Below are 24,294 nucleotides of genomic sequence, written 5' to 3'. Positions count from 1 at the left end.
GTCCTGTATTTCTCTGTGAAATTCCTCAGCGCCTGGGCTGGCAGTTTTGGAAGGTCTTAGCCTGCTGCAGCCTCCTTCCCCCAGAAAGCAATAAAGCTATGGCTCCTCTTTATCCCAAACCCTGTCTTCACGTTATATTTTGACTCAGAAGCATGGAGGGCGGCTTCTGACAACGTAACTAGGAACCTAACGACCATCTGACTTCTCCCTTGTACAAAGATTGAGCTACAGGAGCCATTTGCTTCGGGCATTTTCCGCCACGTGGACTGCCTAGGAGACAAGTGAAAAAGAAGAGATGCAGAAGATAAAGGACTCTGGTTTCTCTTCAGGGTCCCTGGGTCTCTGGTCCTAACCTATTCAAAAACCCAGTTGTGTCCTTGACCTTGGGTTCCATGAGCACCCACAACCTGACCTCTCACCCTTATAACAAATTCCTTTCTTCATTATCTTAGGTGGGTTTCTATCTCTCGCAACAAAAAGATTGTTCAAACAGATTTTCATCTTTAAAGGAAACCACCGGGTTCGTGACATATTGGAAAAGTAATTATTTATTATGACAAAAATAAAACTGTTGACTGAAAACAAATGAACGTTACACTGTATTGCACCATGATTGCAAATGAGACAAAAACCTGTCTGAAAGATGAACATCCCAGAGCAAACAGCATCCTTTTTACTTGGGTGAGTAGGCATGCAAGCAACTCAGTATAATTGCAGAAATAAAAAAATCATGAGTACCAAGCAACCTAAACTGAACATATACAAAGAAGCATTTTACAACAGTAATGAAGCTATTAAAAAAGTTAAAACATGTCTTTAAACAGCCCCACCATTAGAACATGCTTTGAACCATTTGCAAGAAGTGATGGTGTGAATGCATTAATTGGTTTGCTCTTTGAATTTTATTGATGCTATACATTAGACCAACAGCACACACTTCAGTTGCTTGGTTGGGATTAAGAAGCACGGTTTGTGGCGTGAAAGACATTCTTTTTTTTGCCCTCTATGCAATAGGGTGGGACCCACAGAGAGATCCAATTCAGACTTTTGTCAACAGTACTACCACCTGTTGGACCAAGCTGATTAGCTCCGATATTGTTACAGCTTTTGTAGAAAGCCTGAAGCTTGATGGGTAACAGTGTGTACTGAAACCTTAAGAAGGGAACATAAATATACTTTAAAGTAGTTTTATTTTCTGAGGCAAAAAGTGTATTAGACAGGGCCTGCTGTTTCCTCTTTAATGCTCTAAAGCACCAATTTATGTTAAGATGGCAATGTGTGATTATAATCATTATATTCTGAGTAGGAGAAATACAGGAACAAGGTTGTAATTGCTTTTGTTTTTTTTTTAACCATGCTCTGTGCAATAAATAGGGCAAAATTTAAAACTATTACATAATTGGAAAAAATCATAACCATCATTTTATTTCACACTTTTAATGAAATAGCAGCTACACTTTTCTTTTTAAATCAAAACTTTCATAGTTAGACTGAACAGTTTACTCCAAGAGAATAAAGAGGCTTGTTGACTCCCTGAACTTCCTGAGGGAAAATGTAAGCGGATTAAAATGACAATAGCCTCAAGTGAATAGGGCCAAAATACACAAATAAATGATAGTCATTTGATATCTCCCCAACACCGGTGGAAATATAGTCACAGTATATAATCGATCAAATTTTAGGGTTGTCCTTGCCCTTGATTTTAATGAAACCAAGTACCGGCTGAGCACTGGCCGGTGAGCTTTAATGAATCTGCAAAACCATGTTAACCCTGCTGGCGGCAAATAAGAATAAAACAAAACAAAACCTCCAAGGAATGCTACCCCTTCATTCTGAACTTTGCGTATTTCAAACACAGTTTGGGTGAAGGGGGTATTGATGGGTGAGGCATCCCACAAGCTTGAGCAAAGCACCTTATGGATTGAAAAATGAGGTAATTTTTTAATTAAGACATTACAAAGTTTGTGCAGGAGAACATTTCCATTCTTCTAGAACTTTGTTATCTATTTCAAAAGATAGGCGTAGCACAGTGTTTTTATTTCTCCATTTCTAGGATACCGTGCAGATTATCATTTAAGGAAAAATAAGAAAGATGGGACTTGAAAACACGAACAAATTCTAAAAAATCTCATCAGTCTTTGGTCCTATGGCCACTTTAAAAGTAAGAGATCTAGTTCGAGAGTAAAAGACTGTACTTTCTTTCTACTAATTTTAAGTGCCTTAACGAGGGAAATTCACTGTTTTCATTCACATTTTCTATTACTTAATATCCTTTTGAAGACTTTTCTACCTCATGTTTATCTTTACTATCAACTGTTTTGACCTTCGTTTCTAGGTATGACTCGATACCTCCAAATTAACTTTTCCCAAACATTTTACCAAATCATCTGCATGATTTGGTATCTGATTTTGGATCTCTTGAACACAGTACTTCTACTTTAAAATGGAGAAGTTGAAAAAAAATTTTTTTTTTGACCTTCTCGATTTAATTTTGGCCACCTGGCACTCCTAAAAAAAGTATTTGGGGAAGCTGACTTGGATTTACAGTCTTCACAGTAATACTAAATAAATAAGGATAAGACAGACATTACTGAAGGAACTAACCTTGAATATAAACTACTCTCAGATTTATACAGATGTCTGTAAAATATTGACGGCCTGACTGCACTATCCTTTCAACACTGGAAAGTCAAACGGAATTGGAGTTTGGGGTGGCATCGAAAGCCAATAAACTCTGAACAAACTAACCACTTCTAATTAGTAAAAGCCAGGAAAGCCAGGTATTCTCCAGAAGAGAGTATTTTAAACACACACTGGTGTTTTATCGGCAGCTTAAAATCATTTCCTTGGCAATATGGCCTATTTTCTCTTCTGCACTGTCATTAGCTTAGTGAAGCTGAGTGGCAGTGACTAGTTGCTACTTTGTTTTATTTGATTGTATTCATAAACTAAACAAAATGATAATGAGGTGGGAATCCAACCATAGATAAAAGTGAATTTAATTTCATATTTCAGGTCCTTTCCTAGTTTTTTTGTTTTTTTTTTTGTTTGTTTTTTTTTTTTTTGTTTTTTCAACTTTAATATAGTGTTTAAGGATTCAGGACTTTAAAACCAAAAGATAAGGTGGAGTTTTTTTAGTGGGCTTAAGTTCCTCAGTGTGGGGGGAAAAAATAGAAAGACCATGAACAGTAACTGTCTAAAGTCACGAGACACACAAGGGCCAAATTCAGATTCAAAACCACTTCTTTAGACAGCCAACACAATATTCTACTAGATCCAACTCATCAGACGGAATCTCAAAGTGACTTTATGCCAGCAAAATATAAAAGATCCTTTAGAATTGCACTGCATATGAAATATTTTGGATCCAAAGCCATAGATGAAAAGTTAGACTCGTGAAGTTGCTCTTCAAAGATAAATGTCAAAGGAACTTGCCCATCTACAGGCATAATACCAGTACATTTTTCTACTGATATAGTTTTATGTTACGTAGTTAAGAATTAAGAGTGCTAGTCACAAACAATTCCATTTAGAATTTGTTCTAGGATACTACACCAAAAAGATTTTTAAAAATATAAAGATTTATTGTTTTCTTTAAATTTCTTTGCTTTGTTGACTTTCCATAACTCTTCAGAGAATAGTGTTTACAGCACTGCCTGTATCACTCACTGTTTCCATAGGAAAATAATTTCTCTTATGCTCCAGAAAATAAAAGTTACTTTGTGCTTAATCAGAATGACTATGGCTATAGGGGTAGTGCCCATTTAAAAATTATTTTTAACAACAAAGCTTGGATTTATTATCTTTCCTCTAATGAATATAGAATAAAATTTTACCTTTAAGCATACTAACACAGAATGTAAAAGCAGAAATTATGTATTTAATCATTAGTTTTCCAATAGCTAATATGTCATTTCAGATCTGAAAGAATTAAATTACACTAACAATACATATTATGTAGTATATTCCCATATAAAAGGGCCGGTTAATTCTAAGAGTTCCCAAATGGGCTGCAATGAAAGCCATGTGTTTAAATAAGAATGTGACATGTTCAAAATGAAGAGAAATCCATATTCGGGTAGCAGTTACATTTTAGTTCTAATAAAATACTGAAAAGATCTGTTAAACTTCTGTTTCTTTATCCTCAAAATAAAAACAGAATACAGAGTATTCTCCTAAAAGTAATGTGGGTGGGTCCTTTGCTTTCCACCACTTACTAGAAACTTTGCTAGGCAACTGAAGGGGTGGCAGGGAGAGTGAATCTCGAGTTTATGTCATTGTCAAATTAATTAGCTGCTAATCTGCATTCTAAAGAACAGGTAGAGTACAAAACTGAGAACTCATCTCAAAGTGTGAATAAAGGCACGAATCACAAATTTACATTTTTCATCAGACAGTATCTTACAGTTGATTTACAAAGAATGTCAGAATCAATGCTTTAGCATTAGATAAGTTCTTGGGTCAAAACATTCTCTTGGAGTAAAGGATAATCAGTTTTCATATTACTGTAACAGGAAATATCTAACGAGAACCTATAAAACACTTTTTAAAAGTCTTACATGAATTTCCTATTTGAACTTTTCCCAGTCACTGCCACAGAAACTAGTGGGATGTTGATTTCATTTTCAACACAGCTAACATAACCATTTCTGATCCAAAACTAACAAAATGCTTTTTTAAAAAATTTAGAAAAGAAAATAAACTGTGTTTTAAAAAATTAAATAGCAAACTTGAATCTATACTAGATGTTTGACAAAATACAATCAACTATTAAAAACACTTTCAATATAATGCTGATGTGGTAATACAAACAAAACAAAACAAAACCACCAAAACCGTGTAATTTGATAGAAGAAAATTGAGGCAGCCAATCCTATTAGAGATAAGAAGACAAATTTCACAAGAAGAATGGATACAGGACTATTAAATGTGTTTTCTCAGGATGGGGTTAAGAGAATTATCCTCAGAATTTATGGCTAAACTCTAGAACCAAGATAGATATTCTGGCAAAGTGTGCTTCAGGTAAATTGTATCTTTGTACTTCCTCCTGCCCCCAAACATATACCGCAAAGCATCCGTATTGATTTATGTTTGCTTTCCTCTCATGTTCTAGGATTATGGATTTTATTAAAATCAACATTTATCCTCTACCCAGTATAGAGTCACTAAGAAAAAGGTTCAAAACAAGGTTAATAAACCACTAGTTCCCAAAGTCCAGAAAGCTTTCCTCTGGCCATTTTTCAGTTCTAGGGTGTGCTACCACTAAATAGAAAATGTTACCACATTCAACTAAATTAGACTAAATATAAGAGATCAAGTATACCTGAAAACAGAGCAAAATTAAAACCAATTTACAATAAAAAATATTAAAATTAAAATACCATTTTTGAATAGGTATTTAGATATTCGTATCAACACTGAATCCTATTTCTGACCCACATGAAAAAAAATACTGCAAAAATGAAGTATTATTCTCTAGGGATGCATTTTATCCCTTTCATTATCGCAAAATCCCACACTTGAAATAGGGGATCAAAATTAGAATACTTGTCCTCCCTCTTAAGTATGCCCTAGATTACTGTTCATATTAGACCACTGCCTTGGAAAGCTTTTTAATGATATGCAATGAACTTTTGATAGATTAGGACTCTTTTCCTTCCTACTTTTTAACTTATGTTAGTGTTGACACTGGGTCTCATGGCACGCTCTGAAAGCTAGGATTAGATTCAGCAGTTTCCTGTAATTCACCAAAGGTTTAGAACACGAGGGGTAACTAACAAGAGAGGTGGCAAGTATTTCAAGCCTATCACACTATAACCTCAGATGGACTTATGGAAAGCCGTATGGCTTTCTAAGTAATACAATGCTGGTGGTAGAAACACTGTTCAAAATCCACACGCAATTTCAAATTTTAAGAAAGGAAATGTTTATACTTCTGCTTTGGCTACTGCCCCAAGCAGATGCACTCTCCCTTGCAGATGGAATAGTTGAAGTTTCTGCTGATAATACACTTGTTTATCACTGATAGTAAGATATATATTCCAAGTGTCTTGTTTTGATATCAGTGCTGGTATGCTTTAGTAACTTCCGATAATTAATGTGCATGTTGAATAATGCGTGACATTTTTGAAATATCAGATTCCTCTAAAATATTAACCATCAAAGTTGGGCTTTCAAGTATTTTTCCTTGATTAGATTTTAGCCAAAAACTAATCTCGTGTTGGAGGCAGAAAAGTAAATTTAATTCTTTTAGATAAATAGCCTACTTAATTTCCATGCTAATAGTAGCTTTAAATTATTCCATGACTTGTAATAATTGGGTGAAATTAACTTCTGTGAAGGCAGTTCTCATGATGGTTAATTTTCCTTACAGATATATCTTCGAGGCTGATTCCTTTCTCTATAATAAGTTCTGTCCAAAAGAGAAGTGGTTTAAAGAGGGAGCAAATATTTAGTGCTGGTTAATTTTGCAAGCAGTGCCTGATGATTTCCACTACTACTTTGTGAAACCAGGAATTGTCTGGTAGGGAAAGGAGGTGGTCAAGAAATGAAAGAAATTGGTCATTAAAGTTATTACAATACTTCAGAAAACATTAAACATATGACAAACATTTCTTACAAGGCAGTTATTGAATAATCAGAATCAGCAGTCAGAAGAATTATGTTGCCGAAAACACCGTTATACATTATGTTCATCCAACTGAAGATTAGTGCATTAAAAAAAAGTTAAGAAAAAATCTTTTATGTTCCAGTTCAGCTGCACTTGATTCAAGTGTTGCTCGTAGAGGTTTGTGTTGTTATAAATTAAACATGCTGCTGCCTTAGCAGCCAAAGGTACTAGGAAAATGTTCATGTCACAGAATAAATAGAGCAGTCTCTTTTCAGGCAAAAAGTTATCTCACACCAATCCGGGAGGTCATCCACTCTAGACCTTGGCATAACCTGAAACAAAGGAGAGAAGTATTTTCAAAACGAAAATATTTCAACTTTCTAACTGAAAGCACACTTATTATTTTTAAGTCTTCCCCAACTGTTGGTACTACGATAATTATTTATACAGGTAAGTGACAAGATGGAGGTAACACCGTATGAAGCGGAATCTTTAAGTGGAAGATTCACTTAGAAAAAATGATGTTCATCAGTTGAGTCACTGGGAAATTGCTTCAGTCTCATCTTGAAGATAACAGCTCTGGCAGTTTTGCCATCAAGATTGCAAATACTCCTCACCCCCCTGTAAGATTAAAACTGAAACCACTATAGAAAGGCAACAGGAACTCTGCCCTACCCTCCTAAATTCTAAAGAATGGAATGCTTACAGCTCAGTCTTAAAAGTATAGGTCAAAAAAGTCTATTATATTACACGGCTATTATATTACAAGCGATTTCTAATATGAGCATAACTAAGAAGGTCAGGGTGATTGGAGGATAAATAAATTCCTGGAAATGAATGGGATAATTCATGGGTGGCACACTGGGTTCTCTTTGGCCTACTCTATCCAAACTCAAGTTTTGAGGAGAGAAGAATACACCATCATAAGCATTTGTCTTAAATGTTTAGTCTCTTGAAGTATGTCCCACCAAAGGACTCTGAATAATAAAGGAGATGTACTCTTGTGGAAAGCTGAAAGTTCAGGTTTAATTATGCCTTTACTGAAATGTGAAATTTCTTTGAAGCTTCCTCTTTAATTCAGGCAACACTACAGTCCCCCACCTCCGCCGCCCAGTTAGTAAATGATACAAGAAATGAATATCCACTAAAAATCTGGATTGTGAAAACTTAATTCAAAAGTTTGTTATTGACATTTTATGCTAAAATATTGTTTATATTAAAAGTTACAAAACATGTGTCAGTAACTTTGCTAAAGTGTAATTTAACAACAGTAACCGACTAAAATTATTTTTACCTTATAAAATTGAAATACAAAAACTATCTTTAAGAACAACAACAACAAACCCAAAAAACAAAAACAAAAACCCAAAACAGCATCAAAGAAGAAACAACTGCCTTAAAAAACAGAAATTTGACAGAAGTCATACCTCCCCCCATATTGTTTAGCACTTACCCTTCTCCTGTTAAAGCACAGCAGGACTGAATGTGCCATGGATGATCCTTAATTGAACTAAGGGTGAGGTATTTAGAGATTTCAGCTGCTGTCATACACCCTTTCATATCCTGTTTATTTGCAAAGATCAGGACCGCGGCTTTCCGTAAATCCTGCAATCAATATGAAATATTTCTAAAACATGAAATAGCACAATTCAAATTAAACTAATGAAGCAGGAAGGTCAAATACGTCCAACTGGACAGTTATAATGAAATCCCTCTACTTTAAAATGATTGATTAGGCAGTAATATTTAACTTAAAAATTTTATTGAGGGGCACCTGGCTGGCTGAGTGAGTAAATCATGCGACTCTTGATCTCAGGGCCATTGAGTTCAAGCCCCACACCAAAAGTAGAACTTACTTAAAAAATAAAGCCTCAATTAAATAAACGAATAAATGGAAATTGTATCGAGATAAAAATAAATTTTCTCAATAGTAATTTAATGATTCGCTCTAACAAAGATAGGCTAATTAACATAAGCTAGATCATCAAAAGTCATTTTTATATTGTTGGGCCAAAGGGGTCAGACTAAAAGTAAAATAAACATGCATCTTAAACATCGGTTTAAAACTATACGAGCAGGGGTGCATGGGTGGCCCAGTCAGTTAAGCGGTTGACTTCGGTTCAGGTCATGACCTCACGATTTGTGAGTTCAAGCCCCGTGTCAGGCTCTGTGCTGATGATAGCTTAGAGCCTGGAGCCTGCTTCAGATTCTGTGTCTCCCTCTCTCTCTAACCCTCCCCGACTAGTGCTCTGTCTGTATCTCTCAAAAATAAATAAATGTAAAAAACAACAAAAAAAAAACTATATAAGCAATATTCTAATAGGCAAATACGGTAATATGTTGCCAAACAGTACAGAATCTCTCCAAATTTATTTTTAAAGTTTGTTTGTTTTGAGAGAGAGAGAGAGAGAGAACAAGCAAGCGAGCACACATGCATGCACACACAGGAGGGGCAGAGAGAAAGAATCTCAAGTAGGCCCCATGTTATCAGCACAGAGCCCCATATGGGGCTCAAACTCACAAACCATGAGATGACGACCTGAGACGAAACCAAGAGTTGGACACTTAACTGACTGAGCCCCCCAGGCGCCCCAAGAATTTCTCCAAATTTAAAGAAGAGCGCAGAAGGTGAAGGGCTGGGCAATGCTTATGACTACTGGTATAAGGTAACCACATTCATTTATGCTCACTGCAGAACTGTTAATATTATCAAAATATCAGAAATAATCTAATGTTCATTAATAGAAGGACAGAGCAACTGTGATAGATTCATACAAAATAATACTACATAGCTGTTGAAAGGAATGAAACCAACGCTGTATGTGCTGATGTGGATAATCACAATGCTGTGCACAAAACCCCCAAAACGGAGTTACATATATATATATATGAGATTTTATGAACAATGATGAGGCGCTTGGGTGGCTCAGTTGCCTGAGTGTCAGGTCATGATCTGGCAGTTCATGGGTCCAAGCCCCATGTCTGTCTCTGTGCTGAGCTTTCTTGAGATTCTCTGTCTCCCTCTCTCTCTGCCTCTCCTGTGCCCATGTGCATTCTTTCTCTCTCAAAAATAAACATTTTTAAAAAAGATTTTATGAACAATGAAATATAGTATTTTATACAACTGACAAATAAAAATGTAGGGAAAATATAAAAATATACATGGGATTGATTCTCACTCCTTTTAGGATAATGTAATTCTTTTAGGACTCTTTGAGAGAAAGGAAGGAAATGAGATGGGGGGGGGTCTCATAAGATATTTAGTATCTTATATTGGATGGTAGGTGGATGGATGTGTTTTATTACCTAAGTTTTTTTGTCTATCTTAAACTGTTAGAATCAAGTGGTCTCAGATTATTCACTAAAGAATTTTCAGTGACTATAAACTCTTGGAAAAAAACACTCAGGTTTCTTTCTTGCTTCAATTTATTGGACTCTTTAAGACATGAATAAATAGTTTTAACCTTGAAAAATCTTATCAATAATAGGCTACAAATTAACGTGCTGAGTTGTTTTCAAATCTGAAAACATAATGCAACTTTTTGACTTCAAGACGTCCATCAAAATACAACATTTTGCTAATGATGAAATAACCCAAGGCAAAGCATATCATCTTTGTAAAAAAGCAAAACCAGCACACAGATACCTTACTCCACTGTTTACGTTTGCTTTCAAAATTTACCTCGTGAGCCAACATTCTGTATAACTCTTCTTTTGTAATCGCTAGTCGTTCCCTGTCAATGCTATCAACCACGAGAATGATGAACTAGAAGACAATTAAAAAGAAAGAAAATTGAATGGAATGTTGAAGTTCTCTGCAAAACTACTCTCCAGTGACGGAATAGTTTCATGACGTCATCATTACTTTAAAATGGTCTTTTTCATGAAGAGTTTGTATTGTACTGTAAAATCCACATGTTCAGAAAAGAACTCATCATTTCAAGAAAGAAAAACTACGCCCGGGTTTATTTTAAAAAGGTGATATTTGAATACACAATACGCTGTAACACTAGGATTTATTTTAAGATGCAGGTAATAAAAAATAATTTTTAAAAAGAAAGTCACAGTAACTTAAATAACTTCCACTAAAACTCTATACCGCTGACTTAAGCAATCAGTAGTTATTTATGTTTGAGACAGTTTTCTGCCTACTAGGGACACACAAGTTAGTCTGAAAGAAAAAGAGAAACACACACACACACACACACACAGACTAATGAACAAGACATTTTTACATAGCAATGCCAACAGTAAGAGCCCCAGAAAAAATGTGCTAAACAGAAACATACCCACTTAGGGGTTAACACGCTAGAGTGGGTGTAGGTGAAATTAAAGAGCAGCAAGCAAAGAGAGCTGGAGAAAACTGTTGGTAAAGGTGTATATGAAAAACGTGGGGTCTTACACATTAGAAATAAAAGCATCTTTGGTAAGAAAAATAAGATACAGTGTGAAAGGGCCCCTAATCGAATCTTAGAAGAAGAAAGTTAAAAAGTGAGATTAAGCGATGCTAAAGGTTTTAATAGACTGGCTCAGAATAAATGGAGAGGAGGAGGGTGAAACCAGATTGTTCAGATGACCTGAACATTAGGCAAAGAGACAAGTGGAGAAATCTGCCTAGAAACTGTGAAGGGCAAGGAAGAAAATGGAAGGAATCAAGGTAAGAAACATGGCAAGTTTGCATGGACAGAACATAGGGAACTTAATGAGAGGAAGGTGGCAGGAATTCATCGGCAGCTGAACTCCTTGTATTATAATGGAGACACTGGGCTTTTGGAGGACTCCTTACAGAGAAGAAGTTAAGATGACGACAACGGTGAAGAAGGCCATGGGGGAAACGTCACATGGGCAGGCCCGTGACATAGAATCTAAGATTGCAAATGCTAGGTGCCGTGCTGGTGTGCTGTGATAAAGGCCATAGGTTCTTGTAGTAATTGTGAAATTCTTATAGAAATGGTTTATTAAAATTCTCCTGAAACCAATATTACACTCTGTTACTAACTAGACCTTACATAAAAATTTGGAAGAAAAAAATTAAATAAGAAAAATAGCTTATTATAAAAAACATTTCATGCAAACGGTGTCATTAATAACATATGTCTTTCTGGATCCATGCGGAGTCTTCTAGCGTTTCTGCAACTTCAAAAACTACCCTCTTGTAAGGTTATCAACATACACGGATCAGCTAGAAGCAACTCTAACCTCTTCATCAAAAGTAACGGCTCCTCTCCCACACAACTGCAGTTAACTGTGAGCTTTGACAGGGCGCCAAGAGCTATGCTGCTTAAATACAGGTGACCCTTGAACAACATGGGTTTGAGCTGAGCAGATCCCCTTAAATGTGATTCTTTAACTGTACAGGACTGTACATGTATTTTCTGCTTATGATTTTTTAATAACATTCTTTTCTCTAGCTTACTTTATTGTAAGAATACAGCATATAATACATAGAACATACAAAGGGTGTGTTAATCCACTCTTTTTGTTATCTGTAAGGCTTCTGCTCAACAGTAGGTTATTAGTAAAGTTTCTGGGGAGTCCAGGTATATGTGGATTTTTGGCCACACCATGGGTCAGTGTCCCTAACACTGGCATTATTCAAGGGGCAACTGTAGCCATATGGTAAAAGGTTGTTTCTCTCTAACATTTTTAGTTTCAGAATATTTTACTATAGAAGTATACATTAAGCTAACCTTGAACCGTATTTGCTTACCGACCTATCCCCCCGCTTCAAATAAGAAAAGTTAAGTGCTACTACAACCATTAAAGACCTAGGATGTGCCATTTTGGTTGGACCAATCACAAACTGCACTGGAATATATATGCATAGATACATATGCTATCGCAGTATAAATCTAGAGGAATATATGTTTATTTAAAAAGGAAACTTATTCACCAAAAATTCCTTGCCTCTCCCCACCTCCTCTGCACACACCCTTCAAAAAAGCCACTCAATTTTTAATAGGCTTCATTTTAGGAAAAAATAATTGGTCAGACGTCCCTGTCTGTAAAGAAAAATTACGGATGCAATTGTACATCAGTATACTCAAAGATAAATCTGTCTCGATAGCACTGCATGGTTTTAAAAAAATCTGCTTAACAAGAGATAAACACAGAAATAGAAGCTAGTCCAGACTGTTTCCTGGGTTGGCTCGGAAGCAGTAAAGTAGCGAAATAAGTGACAGAGAAGTTGGGGGCGGGTGCTGCAAAACCATTTGTTTTTTTAACTAAACTATAATCTCACCAAAATTTTGAATGCTCAATTCGTGTTATTTGAAAATCTTGTACTCAATTACGCTTAAAATATTTTATTCCTCCCTAACCAGAGCCTCTCTCAGCTGTGAGATCTTGGGACAGGTTATCTAACTGATCCCGGTCTCCACTTTCTCCAACAGCAGACACCTGACGGGAGCACTGGGAGGACGAACTATCCGGATACAGTCCGCCCTGCAGCAGGCGTGCAACCAACAGTGGACATTAGTCTTTCTACTTGCCTTTCCTCTGGTATGTGAAAACCTCAAATTCCTTACCGAAAAGGATCTTATTGGAAAGCAACTGCCAACATGCCTCTGGGGACTGTCTATCTATTTTCTGGGTTGACTCTGTGGTCCTTGTTATCAACATTCAGAAATTGGCTCAGTATACCTCTGTGTTTGAGTAATACGTGTTCCAGGACGACCTCAGTGATTCTTGACCACCAATATCCCACATAAGAAAATGCGTGTTCTTCACAACTATTTCTTCAACATTGCTTCCTATGGTTGGAGATGTGTGAACCACTTCATTCATTAAGCTGTTGAAAGACACCATAACAAATCTTTTGTAAATCTTGAGAATCGGAGGGAAGTTTTATCCCACCAACGACAGCATCAAAACTAGAACCTGGGAGGACATTTAATGCAAACACCTAGACAAAGAACAAGCCTTGAAGGAAGACTTTTTTTTTTTCTTTTAATGGAATAAACTAAAGGCTTGATCTGGAGAGATGGAAACACTGTGGTGTGAGTTTGTATTCCTGTGGCCAAAATTCCAAACCACCGTGTCCTTGTTATCGGAGCAGAACCAGGGCCCTTTCCCGAAAGAGCAAGTTTCTAGGTGACTGTGACATCAATGCTCGCAAAGTAGCAACCACTGAATAGCAGGCTGTGTATAATTCTGAAGCCTGTCCACGTGAGAAAATTGAGACTTGGGTCGGCCATAAAAATCAGTTCAGGCCTATTAACCTAAACCACAGCCTTAAAAAGATAAGGCCACAGGCAAATGAAAATTTTAATTAAAATTAACTGTAAATATATTTAGAATACTAAGGCTCATACCACATTTATCATAATTATGCATTAAGACACATTAATTCATTCATTCAACAAATATGTATTTGCCTATGATACGCTGCTACTGTGTTGAAAGAAGTCTCCGACTGTCTCTTGGGTCTTACATGTTTTTGAAGCTATGTGGAACATTATTTCAATAACTGACAGGTTTCTGAAATGTTTACATTTGATGTTTAAAGGCAGAGTCGCATTAAAACACACAATCGATAACGGATGAATGTTTTAAAGTAAAACAAGTAGTTGTTCTACTGTGAAACAACAAGCCACAAGTTAGCAGCTTTTTAGCAAAGGGGCTGAAAAACACATTAGGCACTGCTTAAGTGAAGTGTTTCCAGACAGCTGTCAGGTGACAGACTTAGCATGAGGTGGAAAGAGACAAGAGCCACACAATCGAGCACCGTATCTTACAACTACTTGTTAAAAGGCTTGGGACGTAGATCCATTTCCACTGTTTAACATGGATCATTTCATTAATCCTGAAAGGATGATGGGAGCTACTGTGGACCGACAGGCTGTTAAAACTTCCTTCAAGTATTAATGTATTTCTCTGGAAGCCTCCAGCCCTTCCTGGCTGCGAGTGACAAAAGCAGGATTTCAGGGGTGATCTTCATTTCTTTTGATTTGACAAGTCTGCCTAAGTTGAAACAATTCAGAGCTATTAGTCAAGAGAGTAGCAATGAGCTTCCTAGAGATACTGGTCTCCTTGTGTGAACCACAGTGTGGGAAGAATGAAGTGAAATGCACTTTATCACCTCACTGCAGCACTATGATGGATGCTTTATTTATTTTAGTTTAATATTAAGTCTTTCTTTCAAGGCCAGAAAAAGACGAGGGTTTGTGAAGGCTGTACCAAACATACAGCCCTTTTATTCACTTTTGTAACAAATTTTGTGCTCGGTAAAATACAAAACCATACGTTTAGGTTTTTGCGGGATATTACAATGGTATCTTATTAATTACACAAAATTGGTTCTGGTAACTTAAATAATGAAGACTGTTTAAATAAATAACTATACTTACAATTGGTAAAGAATGGTGGTTTTCCCTGCATTATCCAGTCCCACTATAATTACTTTGTGTTCTACAAAAAGAAAACAAACCAGAAACATTTAACACTACTACAATTACATGCTTGCAACAATGATTATTAGTTAGCTTTCTAATGAGGATCATTCACCGGATTCTTATTACTGGATTGTTAAAACAGAGTAAACAGAGCTTCACGATGTCAAGGTTACCTACGTTAAGGGAGGCCATCTAGTATGATGTTCTCCACCTGGCTGTCTTATAAACGAATGTCAGATCCGGGTTTAGAGGGAAGTTCAAGAGAAGCGGTGTGGGGGGAATAACACAAATTCTGATCCTGACAAGGCACTACGACGTACAACCTAAGTTTAAAAAAATTGTTTTACACACCTGCTTGTCACCTCTGCTAATCAAATCAGCTTTTTAGCAAGTTGTTTTTACACCTGGAAGTTTTCCCACCTACATGCGGTTTCTTCCTTTCACGAAGAAATCCAATTTAAAACACAAAACTGAAAAGGTTTCCCTGTCACCAACAGGACACACGTATTCTCTCCATCAGTTTCTCATTCTTTCCGTCATCTTATTTCTTTTCCAAAGTTTATTTATTTTGAGAGAAAGAGACAGCGCGTGCACGTGCACACGCAAGAGGAGAGGGGCAGAGAGAGAATCCCAAGCAGGCTCCACACTGTGAGTGTGGCGCTGGGCGTGGGACTTGAACCCATAGACCGTGAGATCATGACCCGAGCGGAAATCAAGGGCTGGACACTCAGCCCCTTAAACGACTGAGCCACCCAGGTGCCCCTCCTTCCATTAACTTAAAGATAAATAAGCAATTGCTTAGTTCTCAAGGCTTTTTCAATCTGGATTTTACAGCTCTTCTGAGTAGATACTGTTTCTGCTCCTCATGCAACAAAAACCTCTTGGGTCTTCTCCCTCTGGCACCATGCACAAAACAGACATTTGTTTCACTGACAGATTTTAAGGCCCATCTAATCATTCTGTTAAGGGGTACATACTCTGAAACCTCTTTTGAACGCAGAGAAGACACTTCCGAGTCATCTTTTCTAGATTTTACAGAACATATTAAAGATACCTCTCTTCCCCAGGGCAGAAGGCTTAAAAAGCTACCAGGGAACCTTCGTAAGAAACATGACACAATCGATTTATTTCTAGCCAATGATTTGACGTATTTCCTATCAGAACCCTGCTCCCCTTGTTAACCTGTGATAATATCAAAACTCGGATTATACACCTCATCAGACATCAGCTCGTATTCCTACTCGAGAGTGTTTATACTGCATCAGTCAAAAAGAGAGGCCATTGTTCACAGACAAGTTCTTAGGTGACAAACTATGTATCTTTATGCATCTTTAACGACCTGAACACTGTCTGTACTGCCTGTAATACCACAGGACTAAGGGCATGGTTCTCTCGAAGGGCTTTTTTCACTATGGCAGAAACTGCTTTGTAAAACGCAAAAAAGAACAGAACTTGTTCGCTTATTATAACTCACTATAATTCTCCTTATTTGACTCTCTTTGGTTCATATCCCCTAATTTCTAAGGGAGCCAATCTTTATTTTTCTCCCTTTATAGTCCAAGAATGAGAACCCTCTTTCAGGGGAGGAACAAGCATTCTAAATTTTGGGGACAGCTGGAAACCACCTGCCCAGCATCTGGAGACCAAAGGGTCCCTGCGGGAGTGAGAAGGAAGCCACTAGTCTGGAAGTAAGCTAAACTTGGGCGTGGACACTTCTGCTGGGAAAGGAAAACAGAAGGTAGTACCCCGTGGTTCACTGTTGAGGCCACTAAAGTGAACCAACACCCGGGGCCATTTTCAAACAGCCCTCGCTGTTTGAAGCCCTAGCTTCACATTTTGTATGATAATGATCAGAGTATTGAAGGCCTGCGACAGCAAAAGTCATAAATAATGCATCATTTTTTTAAGTTTATTTAAATAAGAGAAAGAGGGAGAGAGACAGCGAGCAGAGGGGCAGAGAGAGAGGGAGAGAGAGAATCCCAAGCACGAATTGTGAGATCATGACCTGAGGTGAAATCAAGAGTCCGATGCTTAATGACTGAGCCACCAGGCGCCCTGCCCTCATAATGCATCATTCTGAAAGACTGGTCCCAATTGGAACTAAGTCAGAGGTGACGAACTCTGAAGGCGAAGAGAACATGAGTTTTATTACAGTTTCAACTGAGTGATTAACTTCAGGACTTTTTCAGATTCCTTTTCCCCTCAGTAATAGGGAATTCTAGCAATTAAGACAAAACAATTTTACCTCAGTCTTATAATAAAGGTATTACATCAATCCTTCAGTTAAACTGAGGCCTACCTTCTGGTGCAACCTGAGTCTACGTGCTAACAAAACATCATCAATGGGAAAAAGCTAAATATTTTTTTAAAGTCTGAAATAACAAAAATAAACAATAAAAGCATGAAATAAGTGTATTATATTTTATTTTTGTTAATTTTTTTAATGTTTATTTTTGAGAGAGAGAGAGAGAGAGAGAGACAGACAGACAGACAGCACGAGCAGGAGAAGGGCACAGAGAGAGACAGACAGAATCTGAAGCAGGCTCCAGGCTCCCAGCTGTCAGCTCAGAGCCTGATGAAGGGCTCAAACCCACAAACCTGAGCCAAAGTTGGACACTTAACTGACTGAGCCACCCAGGTACCCCAAGAATGTATTGTATTGTACTTTTTTAATGTTTATTTTTGAGAAACTGAGTGAAAGCAGGGGAGGGGCAGAGAGAGAGGGAGACAGAGGCTCGTTGGGGCAGTGCGCTGACTGCAGAGAGCCTAATGCGGGGCTCAAACCCACGAACCGCCAAGATACGACGTTGAGCCTAAGTCAGACACTTAACCCACTGAGCCACCCAGGAGCCCCAACAGAGTGTATTTTAAATCTCTTCTTTGAAAAAGCACCTCTTGAACATCATCTGTACAGTAAGAGGGAAATCAAGTTCAACGGGCATTTACTAAAAAGCCAAGTACAAAATAAAAGCTGTTTGTACTCTGCGGCATAACTGTAATTCTTCCTCCCATCTTCAAAGGCCTCCATTGTACTTTGCTGCTACTTGAGTATGCCAATGACCAAGGGCCTGAGTTCACAAATGCTAGTTAGTCAAGCTTTTACCTATTCAAGAAGAACACGGACGGCACCTACCTTTACTGTCAGCAGGAAAGGAAATTCATATGCTGCTCTAAATGTCCACAAGTGGTGTCTAGATTAATAAAGTATAAATCATCTGATACCACTTGACGTTAAAAAAACATGGCTTAAGGTACTTGTTCTGTACTGCTTTTCAGCTGCGTGGAATCAACAGCCAACATACAGACCTTGTTTTATGTACAGAAACAAAAATATCAGCTAAATTATGTAACTATTAGTGATTTCCTGCAGTCATGGTAAAATGATTTCCTTCACCTATCATAGTTAACTAAAGCAGATACTAAAGATGCTTGTAAGTTTGTACTATGTCACCCAACAATTTTTGTTGTTTACCTATTGAAAAAAAAAAAACAACCTTTCAAAATGTGTCATTCTAGTTCAGTTCAGTCCCGGTGAAGTGGGGAAAGAATCTATCCTAACAGTCAGATTTTGAGTTGCTGCCAATCAGATGAACGTCAGACACTTAACATCACTTTTACTTGCGGAGCCAGGAGTGGGGATTTCTGATTCACCAGAATTGAAATGTCTCAAGTTGTGAGGAGAAAACCATACAACTGTATGCTTTTATAATTTCAACTGATCCTCAACGTGGATATGTAAACTGTATATTCTTTTAAGCCCAATTACTCTCCATGAAAATGAAGTATTTAATTTAGACAGAGACATAATCAATTCTCATTTAACCTCAAACAGGGAAAACTATGAACACAGATAATACTACATTCTTTATTTAGAATGATTTTTGCAAATGTAATTAGAAGTTTACCCTCTTTATTGTTTTTCAGTAGTGTTATTAAAATCAGTATATTATCACAGAGAAGGAGCTGCCCCTGTTTGGGGCCAGAAATGTGTATGCTGGGGACAGAGTGGGTGTAACTCACACACTTTCTTGGACAGCCAAATAAGTCTGGGTTAAAACATCACCCTAAGTATCAGAGCTACAATGAATCCAAATGTTGAAACGTGCCTGCACACCATGAGACAGTTACCCTGACACCACATTTTACTAGAAATCTCTTCCAGGACACCAGGCTGCACCTCTTCCCAGAATAGAGGGCTGAGAGGAGAGCATTTCCAGTTCTACTTAGGAATCCATGCCTGTCCAGAGTCAACACAAAGCATGTTTATTTACACTAAATGAAGGTCCAATTGCACAGCTTTTGTTTAATTTTCATCAAGTGTTTGCACAAAAGTTTCTCTGCACTCTTGGCTATGGTATTTGGATCTCCTTAAAAGCTGGCGCATACTATTTTGTAAGCAGGGCATAAAGACATAAAGCCTACACAGAATGAGGTTTCAAAACAAAATTATTAAGAGTGCTTGCTTGTAGACAAACACAGGTAAAGGATGGCTAAAAAGAAAAATCATGGAAAAAGAAACTTCAAAAAAATAAGTGGAGGAAATATCAAAGAAACTCGTGATAAAATGATCGACTTGTGTTTTTAAAATACAAGAAAGCCCAAAAGATATCATGAAATAGGGATCGCTACCTTCTAGATATATACCTGCACCAATACTGTCACTGAACAAGAGCCTTATACGAACACAGAGTATGTAAACAACTTCGCAACTAAACAAGTAAAAATGCTCCATGCCAAATTTGGTGATTCAGCAAATTTTGGGTATCGCATATACAGAAAATGAGTTTGAATGGTTGCAAGGGGTAGGTATTAACAAGTCAGAAGATAGGATGTCACCAACGGAGGCCTGAATGCCTGCACAGCAATGATGAGCACCCGAGGAAGTCTGCTCTTGGGGAAAAAAAAAAAAAAAAGGAAACGTCATATAAACTAACTCTGTCTTATATTATACTGGTTACAGAATCATAAAACATTATAGCTTGGAACAGACTGCAGAATTTGAGATTTATTCCTTCTCTCCCACCTCGTCACCTACAAATGTGCCACCTATAAAGGCATTTCTGAGGAACCAAGGTCTCCAAAAACATATGTTAACTATTGACCTGGGCCATCTTGCTGATATTCTAGATAAGAAATTAAGGTCCTATAGGGGCGCCCAGGTGGCTCAGTCACTTGAGCGACAGACTTTGCCTCAGGTCATGATCTCACAGTCTGTGAGTTGGAGCCTTGAGTTGGAGCCCCGCGTTGGACTCTGTGCTGACAACTCAGAGCCTGGGGCCTGCTTCGGATTCTGTGTCTCCCTCTCTCACTCTGCCCCTTCCCCGCTCGTGCTCTGTCTCAGAAATAAGTAAACATTAAAGAAAAAAAAGAAATTAAGGTCCTATGAGTTTAAGTAATGTGTTCTAGTAAACACTGGTAAGAGTCAGCATTTGCTGCCCCACTCTTTTTGCTATACAGCATTAATTCCCCTTCCAAATTCTTCAGTCTCTCCCACTCGTGGCCCCACAGTATCCATATTCCTGGATGCCTAAATTTCGTCAAGAGCAGCTACATAAATCTGATGAGGCAACAATTCAACATTTATTGAGTTCATTTTATGCATGACTGTAACATTTAAGACTAACAAGGCAAGCTCTCTACCCTCAAAAATCTTAAAGGCAGATATGTAAATAAGCACTTACAATACGCCATCATTAGTACAAAGCAACAGATACCGAAGAATCCTACGGTAATATTCCCAAGGATAAGTGAGATCTAGAATCCAACTCTCAGCCGAGGAAATAAATGTCAACAGTGAAAAGGAATATTACAGAGTGTCGGTATGACTGTTTTCTGGGCATTGTGGAAGTTAATCCTCACCATCATTCCATAAGAAAGTGGTGGTATTCCTTTTACTGATGAGAAAACTGAGCCTTAGGCTAAATAACATGCTGGGAAGTTTGGCTAATGGTCTCCCAGTGTGATGCCTCCCCATCTTTATGACAAAATTGAGTCTTAGAGAATAATAAATAAGAACAGCTTACTGGATAGAAGAAAAACACTCTTCTGGTAGATAAGGGGATTAAATACCGATAAAAAGGAAAGACATCAAAGAGTCTAATAGGTAGAACACTCTACCATCACAGACCACAGCGAAGGGCCTAAGCCCAAAGATTCCAACTTGCTACACGAAGGCAGTAGAAGAAAGGCTTCGACAAGGAAATAGTGAAGCTGATTTTAACTTCTACAGTTTTCTAGAGAATTCAAATGTTGCCCAGGGGAAGGTTAAACTCTGGAAGGCAAATTTTTTTTAATGGTTTTATTTTATTTTTAAGAGACAGTGAGTGGGTGGGGGAGGGGCAGAGAGAGAGGAGGACAGAGGATCCCAACCAGGCTTCATGCTGGCAGCAGAGAGCCCGATGCAGGGCTCGAATTCACAAACCCAGTGGTGAGATCAGGACCTGAGCTAAAGTCAGATGTTTAACCGACTGAGGCACCCAGGCGCCCGGGAAGGCAAATGTTAAGGGGCAGAGACAATGCACGGTTTTCGAACTTGTGGGACCATGACCACAGTTAAATACATTTTGCCTGATGACCCAGGATGCACACAACTGAAACAAAAGTTTCACAAAATGGTACCTTTACTGAGATACACCGTGATAGTTTCTATTGTAGAATATCATTCCTTTATTTACTTATTTTTTCGTTTTTTAAGTAGGCTCCATGCCCAGTGTGGGGCTTGATGCTCTAACCGACTCAGCCCGCTAGATGCCCCTGTTCATTTCTTTTTTAAAGGCTGATCCTCACTAAATGGACTCTATACCTTAGTAATGGGTTATGTTGGGCAATTTGGGGAAACAACCATATTTGAGAAATACAAGTGAACTGGGTAAGTATAAAAATATTCAAACATTTACAAATTCAAGAAGCTCAGCAAAATGCAAACAGGGTAAATACAAAGAAAAGCAAAGCTACGTATGTCATGGTCAATCTGCTAAAAACCAAAGATAAAGGAAGAATCCTGAAGGTGGCAAGAGAAGATGACAGGCTACATAAGGGAAGTTAATATATGAATGTTGGCTGTCACAGGAAAAAAAAATGGAGGCCTGAAGACAATGGAATGACAACTTTGAAGCACTAAAGGGAGAAAAAAAAATAGTGACCCAAGATGCTATATTCGGTAACAATATACTTCAAGAATGAAGGCAAAATAGAGACACTTTCAGATAAAAGAAAACTAAGAATTCATCACCAGCACAGCTACACAACAAAAATGCTGAAATTCTTGAATCTGGAGGGAAATTATACTAGACAGAAATTCAAAACATCAAAAATAGCAATGTAAGTAAATATAAGAGGAAATTTTACCCTTTCTTAAAATATTGAGGAATATGTGACTGTTTATAGCAAAAATTAAAACACTGTACTGTATAATTTATAACTAATGTAGATACCACACATATAGCATCTAACCCGTATGGTTATATAGGACTAGGGGAAGAGAGAGTATAACCATACCATTTCTTACACCTTACAAGTGTTACATTACTAAGTAGATTGAGAAAAGGTAACAATGCATGTTGTAATCAATCCCTAGAAGAACCATAAAAAGAATGCAAAAAGGATCACTGAAAAAGCCAGTAAATAAAACGGAATTCTAAAAATAGAAAAACCAAACCATTAATGCAAAGCGGGAAAGGAGGAATAGAGAAACAACAAAACATAACAAATGTAGATGGGACAAAGAAGAAATAATAAAATAGTGCACCTTAATATCTGACTGTACCATAAATCATACCATATTGATAAATTTGCCCAAACATTCCAATTCAAAGAGACAGAGTTTCACACTACACTAAAAAAATCACAAGATCACACCCTATGCTCTCTGGCAGAAATACACATTAAGATACAGAATATCGCAACAATGCTAACAAACACCATAACCGAATAAACATTTATAGAGTATTGCACACAATTGCAGATTACATATTTCTTTCAGGCACAAATGGTGCATGCACCAAAGAGATCATTTGGATAGACTATAAAAAAGCCTCAATAAGACTGACAAAAGATGGAAATCTTACAGAGGATATTTCTGACAACAATGGAATTAAGTTAGGGACCAATAATGAGCTATTTAGAAAAATAAATATTTGAAAACTAAACACTTATAAATAATCCATAAGTCAAAGAAGAAATCACAAACAAAATAATTAAAACCTTTCAAACTGAATGACATACAGCATATTAAAATTTGTGGCATGAAGCTAACACACTTCTTAGGAAGTTCTTATGGCTTTAAAACGTTATATATATGGGGAGCCTGGGTGGCTCAGTGGGCTAAACATCTGACTCTTGATCTTGGCTCAGGTCATGATCTCACAGTTCATGAGTTCGCCACCCTAGTTGGGCTCTGCACTGACCCATGGAGCCTGCTGGAGAATCTCTCTGCCCCTCTCTCTGCCCCCTTCCCATTTGCGCTTTCCCTCTCTCTCAAAGTTCGTAAATAAACTTTAAAAAATTGTTACATGTGAATGGAAAAAGGGACAAGAACAATGACACACACCGTCTCCATAAGGGTGGGGGAATTAAAGTAAACCCAAAGTAAGTAGATGAAAGGAAGTAAGAAGCAGGAATTAGTAACATAAAAACCAGAAAACAACGGTGAAAATTAAAATCTTTGAAAAGATTAACAAACACGTTGGAGGACTGACACTATCAGACTTCAAAATTTACAGAGAAGTAGGACAATAATCAAGATGGTGTAGTATGGCTTTGGGATGGGCATACAGATCAATGGAAGAGGGATGTCCAGAAAGAAGACTCCCAGTCTTTTGACAAAGGCTCTAAGGCAATCCATTGGGAAAGGAAAGTCTTCAAGTAAATTATGCTAGAACAAGCAGATATCCATGTAAAAAAAAAAAAAAAAAAATAATGAATTCCAACCCCCATACTTGCGTCATAACTGCAAAATAACTTGAGATGGCTCACAGCCCTAAGCATAAAAGCCAAAGCTTGTAGGTGAAAGGAACAGTACACAGAAAGCAACAACAATTAAAAAAAAAAAAAAATGTTGAAAAAAAAATCAGGTTTCACCAAAATTAAAAATTTCCACTTAGCAAAAACTCCCCATTAAGAAAATGAATAAGTAAGCCAAAGACTGGAATGAAATATTCAGAAAACATATCTAACAAAGGTCTCAATTCCAGATGATATAAATAATTATATATAATTCTTTTAAAGAAAAAAAATTTAATGGGAAAGGATTTGAACGTTCTGCAAAAGAAATCCAAATGTTCAGTCAGCACA

At 37.4% G+C, this 24,294-nt stretch overlaps 1 protein-coding gene across 4 annotated transcripts in view; it reads right to left on the bottom strand.

The window, feature by feature from the left end:
* Positions 1-521: 521 nt before the first annotated feature.
* ARL5B (ADP ribosylation factor like GTPase 5B) overlaps positions 522-24,294 on the bottom strand; it is a 33,918-nt gene continuing 10,145 nt past the window's right edge. For all 4 annotated transcript variants that reach the window (XM_047867586.1, XM_047867585.1, XM_047867587.1 and 1 more), the window contains 5 exons: positions 14,959-15,019; positions 13,253-13,400; positions 10,293-10,376; positions 8,064-8,215; positions 522-6,942 (listed from right to left, as the gene is read on the bottom strand). In XM_047867586.1, coding sequence (XP_047723542.1) covers positions 6,894-6,942; positions 8,064-8,215; positions 10,293-10,376; positions 13,253-13,396 — 429 coding nt within the window. In that variant the 5' untranslated portion in view covers positions 13,397-13,400; positions 14,959-15,019 and the 3' untranslated portion in view covers positions 522-6,893. The remainder of the gene's footprint in view (positions 6,943-8,063; positions 8,216-10,292; positions 10,377-13,252; positions 13,401-14,958; positions 15,020-24,294) is intronic.

Source organism: Prionailurus viverrinus, chromosome B4 (genome assembly GCF_022837055.1).
Source record: "Prionailurus viverrinus isolate Anna chromosome B4, UM_Priviv_1.0, whole genome shotgun sequence".
NCBI lineage: Eukaryota > Metazoa > Chordata > Mammalia > Carnivora > Felidae > Prionailurus > Prionailurus viverrinus.
Note: the sequence above shows the minus strand (reverse complement) of the source record. Positions and strands in the feature narration are given on the sequence as shown.